The 20,314-nt window shown below is 41.2% G+C and overlaps 1 protein-coding gene across 2 annotated transcripts in view; it reads left to right on the top strand.

The window, feature by feature from the left end:
- The window catches only part of RASA2 (RAS p21 protein activator 2), a 158,062-nt gene extending 139,913 nt beyond the window's left edge, over positions 1-18,149 (top strand). For both annotated transcript variants that reach the window (XM_040348803.1, XM_040348804.1), the window contains 3 exons: positions 3,584-3,687; positions 5,548-5,728; positions 15,794-18,149. In XM_040348803.1, the coding sequence (XP_040204737.1) occupies positions 3,584-3,687; positions 5,548-5,728; positions 15,794-15,824 (316 nt within the window). In that variant the 3' untranslated portion in view covers positions 15,825-18,149. The remainder of the gene's footprint in view (positions 1-3,583; positions 3,688-5,547; positions 5,729-15,793) is intronic.
- Positions 18,150-20,314: the final 2,165 nt, after the last annotated feature.

Raw genomic sequence — 20,314 nt, 5'->3', positions numbered from 1 at the left:
TCATTCTGCGTGTCTCCCATTCTAACACATCCCAAAAGGTGCTCTACTGGATTCACATCCAATTGACTGAAAGGGCCCCTGAAGAACACAACTTCTTGTCATGTTAATGAAATGAAATTTATTTTGTTATTGGTACGGATATAGTGCTGTCAATTTATGCAGTGATATATGTGTGTGTGTATATATATATATATATATATATATATATATATATATTATACCGTATTTGTCGGCGTATAACACACACACAAGTAAGGTAACAGTGTAAGATCCTTAACTCACATTCATACTTAAACATACAAGGGCCAATTTAGACAGCAGCCAATTAACCTACAGCATGTCTTTTGGAGTGTGGGAGGAAAGAAACTAGGGGTGCAAAAAGGAAATGAAAAAACTCACGGTTCGGATCGTTCCTCGGATCAGGAGTCACGGATCGGATCATTTTTCGGCAAAAAATAATAATTCTCCCCCCACTGTAATATCCACATCTCCCCCCCCCACCTAATGTAATATGCACATCTCACCCCCCCCCCCCACCAACTATAGTACCCCCTCAGTGCAGACACCCCCCCTCCTCTCGGTACAGAGACCCACCCCTACAGGTAGTACCGACAGACCACTCCCCCCCCCCCCCCCTCAGGTCATACAGACTCTCCCAGCGTGTGTAGCACGAGTGCGGGCTCCTCCTCTGTGGGTGTAAACAGAGGAGGGCCGCGGCCGGGTGTACTAAGATGGCCATGGTTTCAGGGCTAGGCCGAAGCCGCGGCCTTTCCTAATTTTATGGCCGCGGCTCCGGAGCTAGGCCGAAGCCGCGGCCTTTCCTAGCGTTATGGCCGCGGCTCCGGAGGTAGGCTGAAGCCACGGCCATATCGTTGGGAAAGGCCACGGCTTCGGCCTAGCTCCGGAGCCGCGGCCATAACATTAGAAAAGGCCGCGGCTCCGGAGCTAGGCCGAAGCCGCTGCCTTTTCTAATGTTATCACAGTGTGTTCCGTGATCCGTTGCACCCCTAAAAGAAACCATTGCAGGCACAGAGAGAACATCCAATCCAGGCAAGTTAGTGCCGTGGTTGGGATTCAAAATGACAACCCTAGTGCTGCTGCTAGGTAGAAGAGCTAACCAGAGACAACTTTTGCTTGTCTTTGCAACGGTCCTGTTTTGGCGAGACTGCAGCCTCAGCTTTCTGTTCTTGGTTGACAGAAGTGAAACTTCATCATGGTCTTATGGTTCAACATGTGCCTTCTTAGATGATTTGCTTATCACCACGGTTTTTAAAGGTTTATTTGATTTACTATAGCCTTTCTGTTGGGATAAACCAGTCTGGCAATTTTTCTGAGTTCTCTCATTATCAAAGTGTTTCTATCCGCGGAAATGCAACTCACTGGATGTATTTTGTCTTTTGCACTCTGTGTCTGTGTATAAATTGTCAATAAATTTCATCTCTCGCATGAATGCACTGAGCAGACTAGATACTGGCCCATGGGGAGCAGAAAAGAACTGTCAAAAGACCTGCCTAACAAGATAATGGAACTGTATAAAGATGGAAAAGGATATAAAAGATATCCAAAGCCTTGAATATGCTGGTCAGTACTGCTTTTAATCTCTTAAGAAGTGGAAAATTCAGGGATCTCTTCATGCCAAGGTTAGGTGAAGCCAGAAAGATTGCAGCCACAACTGCCAGAGGAATAGTTTGGAATACAAAGCAAACCCCACAGGTAACCTCAAGAAAAATACAGGCTGCTTGGTGGGGGGGGGATAGCATTGTTTTTCAAGGAGCACAATATGACAATACTTGAACAAAAATAATCATCTGCATTGTCGAGCTGAAGGAGAAGATGGGTGACTCACCCTAGTTTAGGGAATCCCTAGAGGACTTGTATTGCATCTGTCATTTCACAAATATGAGTGTGGATCACCATACCGAAGAACCAAAATGTGCAAAGAACATTGGGAAGAGTTCTCAGTCGGTATATAGTGACCCCCAGACCGTACGCTATCAAAAAATATTCTGTTTATTGAACTCAAAATTTTATTACAACAGCAAATATAAATGATAAAGGTAAGGTTTATCATTATCATTTATATTTGCTGTTGTAATCAAATTTTGAGTCCATTAAACATAATCTTTTTTTGATGGCATTCTGTCTGGGGTCACTATATACCGACTGTCTGGGTATCTGCTTGGTCGAGTTGCCAAAAAGAAGCCTTTTACTACGTTTATGCCACACAAAAAAATGATGGTTACAATATGGCGAGAACACCTTGACATGCGTCACTGGGCGCAGTAAAAGCTTCTTTCTTGACCATGCAGATCATTTTTGTTCAACTATCATCGTATTGTGCTCCTTTTAAAAACAACCACACTGTCTTTTTAAGAGCAGCCTGTATTTCTCTTGAGGTTATCTTTGGGCTTTTCATTGTATCCTAAACCATTCTTCTGGCAGTTTTTCACCTGGTGATTGAACAACACTTATTGGCAAATTTAAAGAGGAAGTAAACCCACTATAAAAAAAACACCACCTGCAAGACAAAGGCATAATGAGCTAGCTCATTATGTAATACTCCCCTTAGATCAGTGTTTCTCAACTCCAGTCCTCTGGGCGCACCAACAGGTCTTGTTTTCAGGCTTTCCATTATTGTGCACAGGTGATTTTATCAGTTTCACTGCCTTAGTAATTACCACAGCAGTTTGATCTGAGGGAAATCCTGAAAACATGACCTGTTGGTGCGCCCCGAGGACTGGAGTTGAGAAACACTGCCTTAGATTGAAGCCCCCGCAGCCGTCCTCGTACACCGTTTTGGCGCCTGACGTCTTTCCCGTGTGTTACTTCCGGGTATCGCCGCTTTGGCGCTGTGATTGGGCGCGATGAAGTCACGTTTGCCAGTCACGGCACAGCCTCCTTTAGGGACGGCATGATCGCCGTTGCTAAAATGCGCCTGCGCCGTTGTGTACGCTGCATGCGCCGTAGACATAGGCACCCGTGATTTTTGTAAATATCTCCTAAACCGTGGAGGTTTAGGAGATATTTCAAGCACCTACAGGTAAGCCTTAATCTAGGCTTACCTGTAGGTAAAAGTGGTTGTACATTTTTTACAACCACTTTAAGCTTTGCATATCTTTTATATCCTTTTCCATCTCTATAAAGTTCCATTACCTTGTTACTCAGGTCTTTTCTCTTTCCTGCTCTCCATGGCTTAGTATCCAGCCTGCTCAGTGCATTCATGTGAGAGCTAATGCATTGACTATTTACACACAAACACTAGTTGCAATTTAAAAAGCCACAGATGTGTGATATTAACCTTTTAATTGCCATTTTAACCTGTGGGTGTCACCTTGTGTGTCTGTACCAAGGCCAAACATTTCAGTGGAACTCTCCTTTAAAGATATACATTGTGCAATGTTAAGTTATCTGCAATTGTATCTAGAGCTCAGTGGATTTGAAGCTGTCTGCAAGAAGTGTCTGGATTCTATCTCATCAATGACATGGGAATTGGTGTCCCTGCAGCTGTGTATCAGAGTGTTCTGTGTTTGGTACAGTATGTCATGAACTAATTCATACTTCGCTCTGATCTTCATTTTAACAGAAATGTTCCAGCTGATGTAGCATTGGATATAGATGGAGACCGTGAATGTGAGAGGATATATTCCCTATTCAACAGGAGCATGCCTAAACTACAGAAGATGGAGGGTAATTCCACCATGAGTTCAAACAATGATAATCTTGTGGGCTTGTCTGTCCATATGCTAGTCGCATGTTGTGGGAGATTGGTTGCTCATCAGTCATTATGCCAAGATCACTACTATGGAGCATGATCACCGTATACAGATCTATCCCTTTACGTTTCACGGAACACTTTAAAAAAAAAAAAATTATAATTAACATGCCAAATCCTTCTGTTAACCATACACAGGCAGTCGCGTGTTTTTAGGTGACTAAACTTGGGCTTTGAATCCTGGCAGAAACTTTTGCATGCGTGGGCAAAAGTGTCTGATAAATTTGTTTGGCACACCTGCTGAACTTTCAGGTTCAGCTGTTGGGACCAACGTGCCAAACATTCAGGGTGGCTCATACAAGCACCTGTTTGGTAGTTAAATATAAAGTGACCGTTTACAACAGTCGGAGAATTTTTTTTGATCTTGAGCAATCGGCGATGTTTGATCGCTCAATTCTCACTGCAAAGCTGGCAGGGGATAAATACAGTAGCGGATCAATGCTGCATCCACTTAGGAGAGTATAATTGTTTTTGTTTTTTTTTAAATCCCGAACTTCTCTTAAAGTGGTTAACCCAATTGCCCTCTGTTAATCGGGCACACAGTACATGGTTCCCTAAGCATTGCAGCATCTTCTTCTCGTCTTTTTGTGTAAATGCCTTTTTATTAGAATTTTTAAGCTCAGTCAATTGCCCATTTCATCTCCATATCCGAGTAGGAGGGACACAGATACCTTCTGACGTATGCAAGATACGTCCGAAGCTATGAGTAAGCACTGATTGTAGTGCGAAACATCAGCTGTATGCCCCTGTCTTTGCTGTGATGTGTGGTGTTTGATAACTTTTATCAATAAAAGGCAACCGAGAAGGTTTTTCCAGAGTGCGGCTGTCCAAACATTTCTTTCTACAATTGCTTCGTGCATTGCCGGCACCTGGGTTTCTCTGAGAGGATACGGATTTATCCACATACCAAATTGGAGCGGTGACTATCTTCCCTCCAGTTTTGTAGATGGGCCAGATGTTAAATAGGTCATGTGACTCGCCAACATTCTCGTTTTTTTTAGGCCCTTTGAGAAGCTGATTTAACCATGTATTGGGTATGCAGCTTTTTCATCTTTTTGTCCTTCAGTTTAAGCCGGTGCCATAACCAATACCCCATGTTTCCTAATTTAGGGAGGCTTCTTTCACTTGCAGTGTCTTATGGAGCCATCCTTGTATGCAGGAACTGGAACTCTCCTCTCCGTGTACTGTATGCATCAATAGAAATACACAGTCCTGTAGCGTAGGGTGGTAAGGCATTCCCATGCTCCTCACCCCTCCCCTCTCCAAGCTATCAAACTGGCTGGCGACTGCCCTGACCACTGTTAATATTTTCCTATGAAGATCAGAAGTTAAAGGAAGCTTCACTTAGCAGGAGACAACGGCATTGAAAATGGTAAACTGCTGGGTAAGCATTTTTTAACAAATGATTTACTGGGCAATATGTAGTATTGGTAAAAAACCACTGAGGGTTAAATACTACTTGCTAAAATGTGAAATATTCACTAAATGGCATTAAAACCTTGTATTTCCTCTATTCAGTATTAACCCATTCCTTGGCACTTGACAGAATATGCAGACCATCAGAAAAGTGTATGCTGCTGAAGGATCTTATGAAGTTTTATTGCAAATATTTTCATTCAAACATTCACATTTATCATAGGGCTAGATTTTTTTGCTTTTGAAGCCAATTAAACCTTCCTTGTTAGGGGGTAAGGAAAAAGTTAAGACTGCAAAAAACAGTCTACATTTTTTTGCCTTGGTTATCATGTGAATTAAGTTATTCTTTCACTTTTCAGAGGCTTGCGGTAGCATTGCTGTATACCAGGGTCCACAAGAGCACAGTGAATACCACTTTACCATAGATGATTCCGTGGAGACATTCAAGACCATCCAGCAGATTAAAGCAATGGTAGAGAAGCTCAATGAACCACACGAAAAATACAAAAAATATTGTACCAGTGCAAAATATGGCAGCCAGTAAGTATCAGTGTATTGGGTAGTATTCTCAATGTGATTTACATTTCTTGCTATGTCAGTTTAATTTTCTTCTTGTCCATTGGGGGACACAGGTAGCCATAATCTTTCTGGCTATGCTGCAATCTACATGAGGTTTAGACACTGACAAACAAACTTTTGACCAGCCCAAGTTATATACTGAATTTCAGAATGCAGGTGTTGCTTAAATCCCAATAACGTATATGGTATGCTGAGCAGCTCTCTATCTATGAAAAGTTTATAATAACTCATGTTGTTGGGTTACTGTCCTACTGGTAATCCATGTAGCCTAGAGTAGTTCCCAATCTCCTCAGTTTTCCCTAGCAGCTCCACACGCCGGCTTGCTATCCAAGTCTCCATTGCACTCTGCATACCAATTTCATCCTTCACCAAGTCCAACACCTTTCAGATCTAACCCTCGGCCCTGGAAGACGCCAACAGGAGGGCTGTGGAATTGCTTTACCCCATTTTCTAATAAAAATAGAACAAGAGACGCTAATTCCTTTCTGCAGTATAAAAAAAAACTATTATTCCAACAATGCTGGCACTCATAAAATAAGGTTACTCAAGCACAGCAATAAGACATTCACCATTGTTGGTCACTTATTAGGGCCATTAAGAGAGAAGTGTGGGAATGGAAAAATTAAACATGATTGCCTACCTGCTGCAGCTTTTGTCCTGCCGGCTGTAAGCTCATGAACTGGGCAATCATATCGCAGGAGTGGCCGCCTTACCCTTTCAGCAGCACACCATACTTCTCTTTTAAAGGAGAAGTTTAAAAAAAAAAATGGATGCACATTTTTTTTTTTTTCAGGTAAAAGTGTGCATTTATATTTTTCTTAGGACCCTGAAGAGCTTTGTACTTGCGATCAGTAGATCACAGTTGCAATGTCAGGCAGCTGCAGACTGTCGGTACAGTCTTGTATGGGCATGCAGTTTTTGAAGCCCAGGACGTAAACTACAAGAGCACTTACCTGTGCCCTCAGTTCATTGAAAACCGCAGGTTGTCTGGCATGATGGCAGACAGTGCTTGTGAATGAATGACATGGCTTTGTGGGAAGAGCCCCACTGTTTTTGTGACTGCGGGTGCGGGGAGAGGTTCCCCACTAGCTGTCATAATGGGGTGTCTGGTTGCAAGCACCCTTGAATATGGTTGTAACATGTTAAGGGGAACCTCGCCCTTAAATGAATACAGCGCAATAATTAATCCCTAGAAAATATCTCTACATCTATCAATCTAGAATTTGTATATCTACCAAACATTACCTCCAGTAATAATAAAGTGATCAGTGATTTTAATCCGTGAAACCTAAAACATTCAAAAGAGAAGTAAAGGTGTTTTTTTTTTTTTTTTTTGTTTGTTTTTTTGTTCTTTAGGAATTATACTTGCCTAGGTGCTCGGTGGATGCATCTTTTCCCCCGGCGCCTCTACACTGAGCGCTCGAATGCTGCCGTTCGCTCAATTTTTCAGAGCTCCCTGCTCTGCTCCCTCATCACTCATTGGTGGGCTGGGCTGTGGAGGGGGTCAGCCTGCTCTGGCTCTCAGTGGCTCGCTGAGAGGCTGAGCTGGGTGTTGGTCCAGGCATCCGGCGAATCCCAACTCTGTAGTTGTGATGACGCGGTGCTTGGACTGACAGTGACATCAACACAGAGCAGACTTTAGCCCACCTTCTGCTGAAAACTAACTGCACTCCTGTGATCCATAGGAGAAGTCCAGCCAAACGAGCTTTGGCTGAACTTCTCCTTTAAAATCAACAGTGATGTCCAGTTTGTATCAAAGTGCTGCACAACATTCCAATTGCTATCAGAGTGCTTTAGCTTGTATCAAGGTGCTCTCCAATTTTCCATGTATCAAAGTTTTTCAGTTTATAAATAAAGTGCTCCATGACAATCTTCCCATGTGTTGTATGTCTCTGACGTCCGATGATGAATTGCGTTGGACGGATCTAGGCACAATGACGTCACTCTGCAGTGTTACCCGCTTGCACTAGGCAGGGAAGCTGGTGGAGCCGGCATCTACACAGGACTGTGCTTGTACAGGATATTGCTGGGACAAAAGCATAGTGTGATGTGAGTGCAATTTTGTTTTGCTATTTACATTTTGAATAAAAGGTTTTATGCTATGGCACCCTATGTCTCTTGTACGGTCCCAAAGGATGATATTACAAAGGAGGAAAGCAATTGAAGATCTATAGATGCTTTTAGATTTATTCACTGTGTTAGACCCACTTGTAACCAATGTATCAAAGTGAGTTCTTGCCCATTGGGAACGTTTTCTGCACAGGCATGGATGAAGTACAGCACATGGAGAGTGTTGTGGAGCACTTTGTTTATAAATTGAAACATTTTGATACAAGGTAGAAAATTGGGTGAGTCGCTTTAGGTTTATGGGTAAAGGGTTATGCATAGCATAGTGTTAAAACATATATTCAATAACTCGCTATGGGCCAGCTCCTGTCAATGTTAGTTAAATACCATTGCAAAACTCAGTTTTTCCAAGGTGGAATCTGTGTATATTACGTTAAGGCATATACATAATACAATTTAGAATTTTTAATCCCTTCATGCTGGCCATATGCCTATTGGCGGGTGAGCCTTACAGTGTATATAAAAAGTCTACACAACCCTGTCAAAATGTCAGGTTTCTGTAATGTAAAAAAAATGAGACAAAGCTAAATCATTTCAGAACGTTTTCCACCTTTTTAACCACTTCAATACAGGGCATTTTCACCCCCCTTCCTGCCCAGACCAATTTTTAGTTTTCAGCGCTGTCGCACTTTGAATGACAACTGCACGGTCGTGCAACGTGGCTCCCAAACAAAATTTACGCCCTTTTTTTCCCACAAATAGAGCTTTCTTTTGGTGGTATTTGATCACCTCTGCAGTTTTTATTTTTTGCGCTATAAACAAAAGAAGAGCGACAATTTTTCATTTTTTACTTTTTGTTTCTCCTCAGTTTAGACCGATACATATTTTTCTACATATTTTTGTTTAAAAAATAAAAAATAAATCGCAATATGCGTATTTGATCGGTTTGCACAAAAGTTCTAGCGTCAACAAAATAGGGAATATAATTATGGCTTTTTTTTTTTTTTTTACTAGTAATGGCGGTGATCTGCGTTTTTTTTTTTTTTTTTTTTTTTATTGTGACCGTAACATTGCAGCGGACATATCGGACACATTTGACACATTTTTGGGACCATTCACATTTACACAGCGATTAGTGCTATAAAACTGCACTGATTACTGTGTAAATGTGACTGGCAGGGAAGGGGTTAACACTAGGGGGCGCTGAAGGGGTTAAATATGTTCCCTAAAGTGTGTTTAACTGTAGGGGGAGGGGAACTCACAAGGGGAGGAGATCGATGTGTGTTCCTCTGCACTGGTACATGCAAGGACGTCATATGACGCCCAGTCTGAAGGACAAAAGGTCCCTGCCGACGTCATTTTACTATGACTCGGTAGGGAAGTGGTTAAAGGGTAAGTTACGCTTTGTACACTTTTTTTTTTTCTTCTCCTAAATTCCAGCTCCCCTATGTACCACTATATCATGTATTTATTTTTTACAAAAACGTCAAAGCTTTCCATTAAATCTGCAGTCACTTACTTTTCTTGTCCCAATCCATTTTTCCAGATGTTTCCATTAGTAATGTCTTCTCCCTGATCAGACTTTAGGTCATGACACAGGAAGGAGTTGACCAGCTGATCTCATTAGCACACATCATCCACCCTCCCATTCCCAGGTGCACATTTTTAAATGAAATGCAATCATCGATCACCCTTCTCACCAAATTGCATAGTGTATGGCCATGTTTATTGGCCTAAAATTAATAGTTGGGCTTTCAGTGCCATTAATTAACGGCACACCAAACACAGAAGCAAGCACACATTTTGCCATGTGAAAAAACAAGGGTTAAATGCTGCAAAACGCACAGTAAAAAACACAACCCACAACGCCAAAATGTCCCATTAACCACATGTAGTGCAGCCAATTGAAATCAACAGGCTGCCCTATGCGTGTCACAAGAGATCCGAGACACAAAATGTGCGCGCCCACTATGCTAGATGTGAATGGGGCCGAAAGTGAAATTGGTACAAGAACATCTGTGCGTTTCCTTGCATTTCAGAAATGCGCTGCACCAAAAATCGCAGTAAAAATGCACCAAGCTCCACTCTCTAAAAAAAAAAATTGTTCTGAAGCTTCTTTGGGGTGATTGCTGTGTGTAAAGCAACCCATTCAGGTAGATGGGCTGCCCTATGTGTGAGAAAAAAAGCACATGTGGGAATGCGAGTTCCAGCTATGCAGAGTTGTGAACGGGGCTTGACAGCTGAGTTTCTGTCCACTCCCTCCTATGTACTTGTGTAAAGATTGCCATACACTATGATTGTGTATTTGGTGAGAATGGTGACCACTGATGGCATTTAATTTAAAAAACGTGGGTCTGGGAATGGGATGGTGGATGATGCAGGGTGTGTCCTAATGAGGTCGGCTGGTCAACTTCTTCCTGTGTCTTAACCTACAGTCTGATCAGATAGAAGACCTTACTAATGGAAACGTCTTGAAATGTTGATCAGGACAAAAAAAGTGACTGTAAATGTAAAGCTTTTATATTTTTGCAAAAAAAATACATGAATGCTATATTGGTGCATGGGGAGCTGGAATTTATGGGGGGGGGTGTACAAAGGGGAACTTACCCTTTAATGTGACCTATAAACTGTACAACTCAATTGAAAAACAAACTGAAATCTTTTAGGTGGATGGAAGTAAAAATAAACAAATGTGGTTGCATTTGTGTGCACACCCTCTTATAACTGAGGATGAAGCCGTGTTCAGAATTAAGCAATCACAATTAAACTGTTAAATAGGAGTCGGTACACACCTGCCATCATTGAAAGTGCCTCTGATTAACCCCAAATAAAATTCAGCTGTTGTAGTAGGTCTTTCCTGGCATTTTCTTAGTCGCATTTTACTGCAAAAGCCATGGTCCGCAGAGGGCTTCCAAAGCATCAGAGAACTCATTGTTAAAAGGTATCAGTCAGGAGAAGGGTACAAAAGATCTTACAAGGCATTATATATACCATGGAACATAGTGAATATAGTCGTCATAAAGTGGAGTAAATATGTCGCAACAATGACCTTGCCAAGAACTGGACGTCACTCCAAAATTCATAAAAAGACGAGAAGAAAACTTGTCAGGGAGACTGCCAAGAGGCCTAAATCAACATTAAAGGAGCTGCAGGAATATCTGACAAGTACTGGCTGTGTGGTACATGTGACAACAATCTCCCATATTCTTTATATGTCTGGGCTATGGTGTAGAGTGGCAAGACTGAAGCCTTTTCTTACCAAGAAAAACATCCAATCCCAGCTAAATTTTGCAAAAACACATTTGAAGTCTCCCAAAAGCACGTGGGAAAATGTGTTATGGTCTGATAAAACCAAGGTTGAACATTTTGGCTATAATTCCAAAAGATATGCTTGGCGTAAAAACAGTGCACCAAAAGAACACCACACCCACAGTGAAGCATGGTCGTGGCAGCATCATGCTTTGGGGCTGTTTTTCTTCAGCTGGAACAGGGACCTTAGTCAAGGAAGAGTGAATTATGAACAGTTCCAAATACCAGTCAATATTGTCACAAAACTTTCAGGCTTCTGCTAGAAAGCTGAACAACTTCATCTTTCAGCGTGACAACGACCCAAAGCATACATCCAAATCAACAAAGGAAAGCCATTCCAGAAGAATATTAGAGTTTTGGAATGGCCCAGACCTGAATTTGATTAAAAATCTGTGGGGAGATCTGATGAGGGCTGTGCACATGAGATACCCTCACAATCTGACAGATTTTGAGTGTTTTTGCAAACCGTAGCCAAATCAAGTCAAGATGTGCCATGCTGATACACTCGTACCCAAAAAGACTGAGTGCTGTAATAAAAACAAAAGGTACTTTAAAGCGGGGTTCACCCGAAAAATACATTTTAACATTAGATTGAGGCTAATTGTGGGAAGCACAATCGGGTGTTTTTTTTTTTAAATCAATGCAGTACCTACCGTTTTAGAGATGTTCTCCGCGGCTTCCGGGTATGGTCTTCGGGACTGGGCATTCCTATTTCATTGACGGCCTTCCGACCGTCGCATACAGCGCGTCACGAGTTGCCGAAAGAAGCCGAACGTCGGTGCGTCTCTATACGGCGCCTGCGCACCGACGTTCGGCTACTTTAGGCAACTCGTGACGCACTGTATGCGACGGTCGGAAGGCTGTCAATCAAATAGCAACGCGCAGTCCCGCAGACCATACCCGGAAGCGGCGGAGAACATCTATCTCTAAAACGGTAAGTACTGCATTGATTTAAAAAAAAAAAACACCCGATTGTGCTTCCCACAATTAGCCTCAATCTAATGTTAAAAATGTGTTTTTCGGGTGAACCCCCGCTTTAACAAAGTATTTAAGGGTGTGCACCATTATGAAGCCATATTTTAGTTTATTTTTACTTCCCTCTACCTAAAAGATTTCAGTTTGTTCAAATTAAGGTGGAAAAAAATCTGAAATTCTTTCTTTTTTAGATAACACACTATGCGGTTTCTTATGATCTAGCACTATAGTGTGCTACATGTACCTTCCAGCCAGCGCTCCCTTTCTGGTTTTAAAGAATGTAGGCCAAAAGCTCATTTAAGAGAAGCTTTTTTTTTTTTTTTTATATTCATGCTAGTCTCCATACCGAAAATTTAAGGTTACTAAAGTTCAAACATTCTCGTCCGAAAAAAATCGTACAATCTGGTATCGTACAAGAAAATTTAGTTTTGTCCCTTCGGATAATTTTGGACAAAAGCTGTGTACAAATGATCAGAAATATTGTATGATCGCTTTGAAAGCTGTATTTTTTTTTGTTCGATTTTTCTAATCGTGTGTATGGGCCTTAAAGCTGAAAAGACCTTGCCTAACACACACTTTTCCTGTTGCTTCTATACAAAGATTGTAAGCATCCGGATAAGTTGTTTTAAGCACTTACTCGGTTTCTATTCATTTGGTGCAGACTTTATTCAAAATGTTTTTTTACCTCTGAATTCAGCCATGTCTCCCCTTAACAAAGTGACTACCATATACTGGGGAGGATGCACCCACTACTGGGGACCCAACTGAGAAGTGGAAACCATTTCCAAAACTGTTCTCACTGGCGGGTCCAGGCTTTTCCTAAGAATGTGTGTGTTTGGGACTATATTGAATTGCTTACTAGAAGCCCTTCCACACTCGTGTCTTTTGTTGATACATATGTGTAAGGCACATTGGCTGGCTGGACTGCAAAACTGCCAAGTAACAAACATTTAATCTGAGTGACCTTTGAGGGACCGCACCTCTATGAACTAGCCTTCCCCTGCATGAAGGCGCACCACCACTTTTTCTGAAGGGGAGATGGCTCTTGACTTTTGTGAATGCTTGGACTACTTGGATTCCAGATGCCAAGGTGCAAGAGATGGTCTCCCAGGGTGTCAAACTCCATTTTCGTTTCTTGCCCCTTCTTGTTTTCTTACTTCAAACGTTTGTGTCTTCTCACCGACTGACAAATTTCCTGCAGGCTTCCCAGGCTTTTTGGATCAAGGTGTCATGGCCCTGTTCACTTATTCCTACAATGTTCAACGATAGACCTTACAGGAAGAGGATTTTCTATCAGGGGACATAGAATGCATACTTAATTTGGGGTAAGTCCAGGGGCCACCCAAGTGGCTTCTCTATGGGACAGATTTTCTCCTTCCTGCAGAGAGAAATTCCTCTCTTCTCACTCACAAGATTGCTTTCCTTGTAGCTGTCACTTCTGTAAGGTGAGTGTCTGAACTGGTGGCTTTTAAGTCTTGCATAGGGACAAGGTGGTGGTGTGGCCCCGGATTTCCTTCTTGTTTAGGGTATTCTCTGCCTTTCACCTCCATCAAGATATGGTTTTTCCATCCCTTTTTGCAGCCTCTGGTTTATCTTAGTAAAATTCCTCTCCATTGTTTGGATGTTCAGGCAGTGTGCAAATCTTTCAACCACTGCTTCTTTCAGAAAGACCGATTTCCCTTTAGTTTTTCTGGAAGAGCACCAGGGAATGATCTCACGGATCATCTTTACCAGAGCTGAGAATGCTTAATGGCTTTTGGGCTTTTCTGCATCAGGCTTCTGTTTCTCAAATATGCAAGGTTGCCACCTGGGCTTCTGTGCACATGCTCTTAGGTTCTACAAGGTGGATGTTTCTCCCTTATCTGATGCCAGCTTTGTGCCTTAGGGCCTTCAGGCAGCTGTACCGGCCAAATTTCAATACGTGTATACCCTGCTTAACAAGGCTGCTGAATAGAAGGACATAAAAGATGGTTAAAAGATAAGACATTTGAAAAGGAAGTAGTATGTATATACAGTGCATCCGGAAAGTATTCACAGCGCTACACTTTTTTTACATTTTGTTATGTCACAGCCCTATTCCAAAATTTGATTAAATTCACTATATTCCTCAAAATTCTACAAACCATATTCGATGATTGAAAACTTGAAAGAAGTTTGTTTTGAAATCTTTGCAAATTTATTAAAAATAGAAAAATCCCAATACTTTGTGGAAGCACCTTTGGCACCAATTACAGCCCAAGTCTTTTGAGTATGATGCTACAAGCTTGGCACACTTATTTTTGGGCAGTTTCTCCCATTCTTTTTTGCAGGACCTCTCAACCTCCATCAGGTTGGATAGGGAGCATTGGTGCACAGCCGTTTTCTGATCTCTCCAGAGAATATCAATCGGGGTTCAAGTCTGAGCTGAGCTTTGGCTGGGTCACTCAAGGACATTCACAGAGTTGTCCCATAGCCACTCCTTTGTTATCTTGGATTGTGTGCTTAGAGTCCTGTTGGAAGATAAACCATTGCCCTTGTCCGTGTCCCAGAGCGCTCTGGAGAAGATTTTCATTAAGAATGTCTGTGTACAATGGTGCATTCATCTTTCCCTCAATCCTGACTAGTCTCCCAGTTCCTGCTGCTGAAAAACATCCCCACAGCATGATTTTGCCACCATAATGCTTCACTGTAGGAATGGTATTGGTCAGGTGATGAGGGGTGCCTGATGTCCTCCAGACATAACGCTTGCGGTTCAGGCCAAAGAGTTTACTCGGGATATCTTTGTGTAGTAATAAAATGTGTTTAATCCGAGTCATTTAGGTGTGACAAATATGCCAAATAATTTATTATTATTGTATAGAGAGAGAATAACGGCTTCAGCTCTTCTGGGGTGGCTGTCCACAAGGTTTAGGAGTGTCTATGGGAATGTTTGACCATTCTTTCAGAAGCATATTTATGACGAGACGTCTGGCTCCCAGTCTCTGCTCTAATTCATCCAAAAGGTGTTCTATGAGGCTGAGGTCAGGACTTTGGGCACTGGTCCGGAATCATTTGATGGAGGGGGTATTATGGTATGGGGTTGTTTTTAAGGGTCGAGCTAGGCCCCTTAGTTTAGGTAAAGGGAACTCTTAAGGCGTCTGCATACCAAGACATTTTGAACAATTTCAAGCTCCCAACTTCGTGGGACCAGTTTGGGGATGGCCCCTACTTGTTCCAACATGATGGTGCACCAGTGCCCAAAGCAAGGTCCATAAAGACATGGATGAGTGAGTTTGGGGTGGAGGAACTTGACTGGCCTGCACCGAGTTCTGACCTCAACCCGATAGAACACCTTTGGGATGAATTGGAGCAGAGACTACACACTGTAGTCTTAAGAGAAAGAGATTGCAATGCACAGTTTTGCCATCTTACTGCATTTATATCAGATACTTTTTGACTAGTATATATGTATTGCTACACTTTGTTTACAGTCAGTTTTTTTTTTTTTAAAGAATCACTGGGGCTTACAAAGAATGATTCTGTGTATCTTTGCAGTTTGAGGAGCTAGGCCAAGGTTATTGAAGGTTACTTTTCACTTGCTACCTACTTGGCCACTGTGCTTGATTAGTCAGAAAGCCTCAGCATGCAAGCTCTGTGCAAGATGGTGATTAGTAACGCTGTCTGCTGTTGCTTTATCTTTCTGCTTTTGCTTTTCAGAGAGAATCCAATTGTGGGGAAAGGATCATAGCAGACACACATGGACCCAGGAAATGGAACTGGAACAAAGTAATGCCAGATGAAAATACACAGCCACAATCAATGCTGGCGTTTGTAAAAACTTGGCAAGAACTTTTACACCTGTATTGCAGGAATATTTCTGAAGACCTGGGAGAAAAATGGCTAAAAACCTGAGAAAATGGAGTCAGTATCTACTAGGAGAAGCAGACAGTGATTTTTTTTTTCTGGCCTGCGACAATATTCACACTGCAGGCAGTGCTTTGTAAACGTACAGATGCTGCCTTTCATTTCTCGGTCACATTCCCCAGGAAGTCACACTTCACGTTTTGAGTTGTCTGTTCTCGATTTAGCTGTTGAGACTGCCATCTCTTATAGAAGAGGAAACTCACATGAATGTTGGAAATCCTGCTTGGTGTGCTCAGCGTTGTACAATCACACATAATCCAGATGGGACCTCGTGTCTTAGTCTGTGAACGGTCCGGGGCTGAGTGAGAAGTGCGATTGCCAGTTTACAAGGAATTGTGGTTCAGTGATGGTGAAGAGGAACCCTGGCAGAAAGCCACATTGGACTGTACCACATATCCCTGCACTAGACAATTCAGGGTATTCAGACCTGTTTTTCTTTAAACGGTACAAGATGATTTTAGTGTTATTTATTTTTTTGCTAATTTGCGTTTTTCATATTCACATGTCTCAAGTGAATATTTCCCCAGTAATGTTTTTATGGTAGACCTGATAAAGGCACATGCTCGATGGCACACTTTCCTAATATATTCAGAGCTGGAGCAAGACCTAAATTGGTACTTCTGTTTGATCTTCGAAGACCTCTAATTTACCTTTAATATTGAGATATACATGCACCATAGAAGTTTGTAGATGGCTTCCAGATCCACACTGGAAAAAATGTGGACTTTCTGCATCAGTCCTTTGATGTTGCAGTCTTCTGTAAACTAGTTTAGTTGGTTTCCTTAACCCGATTTTGGGGTTAAATTGAAACTTGGCTGGTACTTCAGAAGAGTTTATGTAGTAAACTGGAGGAGATGCATTAGCAGACCCTTGTTCTGCTACTGTTGGCATTCTCCTAACAAAGTCTGAACATTTGGCTATGATGGTGCTCCTAGCAGAGAGCTGCATCAGAACTAAGCCTGTATATGACAACGGTCATTTGTGTGAGTGCAGGTTCTCATGCAGCTTAAATAGGTTATAAGTAAAAGCAAAGAAGCAGTACAAGTATAAAGGGAGCACTTTGAGTAAAATAAAATGTCTAGCTTTGAGTATTACTCTGGGCTCCAGATGGCAGGTATCCGAGGTTAGTATGTAGCGTAAAAAATGAAGATCTTTCCAGGTCACAAGCTAATATTTTTTTATCTTACTGAAAATTATACATGTTGTGCCATATTTCACCTGCATGCACTGCACGTGAAATAAAAATGCTTGGTTCTTTCCATTTTTCTACACAGCTGGGGACAGAATAACTGGGCAAATATTGTTTACCTATAATGGAGTTCTTTGTAGCTGTAATGCCCAATCATGATTTCTATTTAAATATGTGCATTGGCCAAGCCTTGAACACTTACTATTAGTGTTACTAGTAACAAAACTCTGTGGTAAGGATATAACATGATTAAGCCAGAAATGTCCATCTTGTGAGTTTCAACTGCAAATACTATCTCACGGTTGTTCTTTGAAGCCCTGGAGATGGCCAATTTTTCATATACATTTTAATGGCAAAGTGTATATTTTGGGGTCTAAAAACAATGGAAAGCATCACTTGGGGGCTGAATAGTCCTACTAAATTGTACTGAAGGCATACATAATGAAATAGAAAAAAGTGTGTGGGAAGCCAGTATCTGCTATACTTTTTGTCAATGTCCTGTGTAGAGTTTAAAACATTTGAGAGCCTGAGCTAGGGCTGATTCGATTGAAGAAGTGCATATTGATGGTCAAAGTGGAGTCCATATGAATTACTGAGGACACCATATTTGGGACCAAAATGTAAGACAGGACCTAGAGGCCAAGGAAGAGATCTAAAGAAATCAGTTTTTTTTATTGCACTAAACTTTGCAGGTTATTTCAGCGCATATTTTCTTTTCCTTTTTAAAAAGTTCTAATTTCATTAGAATAAATACAAGTGAATGTACCCTGGGTTGGTTGTTGCAGTGCTTGGGACATCAGGCATAAAATATATCTCTTCGACTAGAGGGAATTGCAGAAGCTCTTGTACAAAGGATCAATGCTTTTAATTGTGGCCCTGCTGTAAACAAATTGGGCTCCCAACAATAAATTTGTATGATTTTGCAGATAAGCAAATTAAAAAGATTGATATGGGTGAAAAGCCTAACGTTTACATTTTGGATCTCTCTAAATATGCCCCCAAGGGTCTATTGGATTAAAGCGTACATTCTGTAATCCTTTTGGGTAACCAGAGCCATTAGCAACCAGTGACCAATCGCTGAAATATCGTAAAGTATTATTTAAAAAATGTAAGTGTCAATGCTATATTTCTAGCATTTTTGCTAGTATCATTAGAACCCTGGTCTGGATTGGCTCTGCCTCCTTGATTAACCTCTGGGCTTTGCCTTTAATACATTGCTGTTGTGCATTGTTAAACAACGATGAAGCCCAACTGTAACTGGGAATCCTATTCTGTATATATGAAGATTACGGTTGAGCCAATCAATCCATTGATGGGCTGCTAATATTCAAATACACCAGTCTTGGATTGAATTCCTGGTTTGAATTTTAGGTTTTTGTAGATCACAACTTCTCTGTTGAGAAAGTTTCCAAAATGATTTAGTTATTGCTGCACCTGTTCATAATTTCCTGGTATCTATAGGAAACGTTCTAATTGGTTAGATTAGTGACTTCTTAATTTGAGTCCTCCAACAGCAAAGTACATATACCATGATTGTGTTCTCAGAGGTGACCACTTTTAGACCATCACTGTGCATTTTCCTGAGCTTCTGGCAGAGTGTTGAGAATGCCTAGACACGGCGTAGGCTTTTGTCATAGGAATAGCCTTCTATAATGCACCACTTTTCCTGACCACTCTGAGCACTTTAGTAATCTGCTCTGTCCAGATTACGTGTGTCATTTTAAGTTTGTTTTTCTTTTCTTTTTTTTTTTTTTAAATATAAGATGCATAATGTATCAAGTTATTTTCTTTAAGATCAGTTCCATGATCAGTGCTGTAATTTCTTTAACAAAAAAAAAACATAAAAATGGAAAAAAAAATAGTTTTATCATATGTTTAAAAGACCAAAGATGATTTATATTTGTCCTGTATATATTTATTTTAAAGCCGTTCTTTATGTGTATAGAAGATATTATATGCTTTGTTTTGTCTGCATTACACACAGGTACTGCCTTACTCACATTGCCATAGCTGGAGAAGCTCTTCTACTGGAAACAAACTATCATTCATGCAATATAGACATAATAGCCCAGTAGGCAGTACAGGGATTAAAGGACACGTGTATGTTGCCATGTATGAATAGATGATTAAAAGCAGCAATATGTTTGTATAAAGTGTGGATCTGTCAGATGTAAAAGATAAAATAGGAAGTTGCAGGGGAAAGTTTATTTTTTATTTTTGTTTTCAATGCTTTTATACATTAGGTTAGCGTATAATGACCATAGTTTATATAGACCTAGATTGCAAAGGTATAGCTCAAAGCTGGCCTTACATAGCCCAGTATTTGTAGGCAATGCAACTAATTTGGTCATCGTGTGGAGATTCATCTTGTATCAATTTCCAGTGAGCTGTCATTATGTTCTTATGAAAAGAAAAGGTGCATTTTGTCTGAGAAGTTGTGTCAGGTCTGAGCTCATAATGGGGATAGCTTGAACTTCCCTCTGCTGCTAAAATAGGGATCCAACTGCCCATGGCCAGCTTCACAGAAAAATGGTCAGTCCTCCTCAAAACTAATATTTAATTTACCTAAATTTTCATTCCAGTGCCTAGACATCTATAATGTACAACTGCAGAAATTTCTAGTGATTCGATGTGGGGAACTCTTGGAGCCCTTAACCGAAGTAGCCAGTTTAATGTAGTGTTCGTTTAAGGGCAAGGTTAGGGGGAGGTGCAGAATTAGTCTGTGTTTTGGAGGGGTTAACTCTCCACTAGTTTAAACCTAAAGGGGGGGGGGATTGGTTAAGTGTCAGTGGCAGGTTAAAGTAATGGTAAAGGAAATTTTTATTTTTAAATAACATGTTATACATACCTGCTCTGTGCAAAACCACTACACAGATCAGCACCTATCCTGTTCTGTGGTCCCCCGCTGGTGCTCTGTGCTCCTGCTCCCTGCTGAGTAAAAAAAAAAAAAACCTCCGCCTTTAGAACAACTTTAAGGCAGGCATTCATGAATAATAATGTTTTCAATTGTACGAACAGATTCCCCCATCCATACATTTGCTATGGATTCTACACTGATCGTTTGGGGGGGGGGGGGGAATCTGAGAAGCTGGTTCTACACAAGTCAATCTACAGACTAGCCTATT

This window comes from Rana temporaria, chromosome 4, assembly GCF_905171775.1.
Source record: "Rana temporaria chromosome 4, aRanTem1.1, whole genome shotgun sequence".
Lineage (NCBI taxonomy): Eukaryota > Metazoa > Chordata > Amphibia > Anura > Ranidae > Rana > Rana temporaria.
Note: the sequence above shows the minus strand (reverse complement) of the source record. Positions and strands in the feature narration are given on the sequence as shown.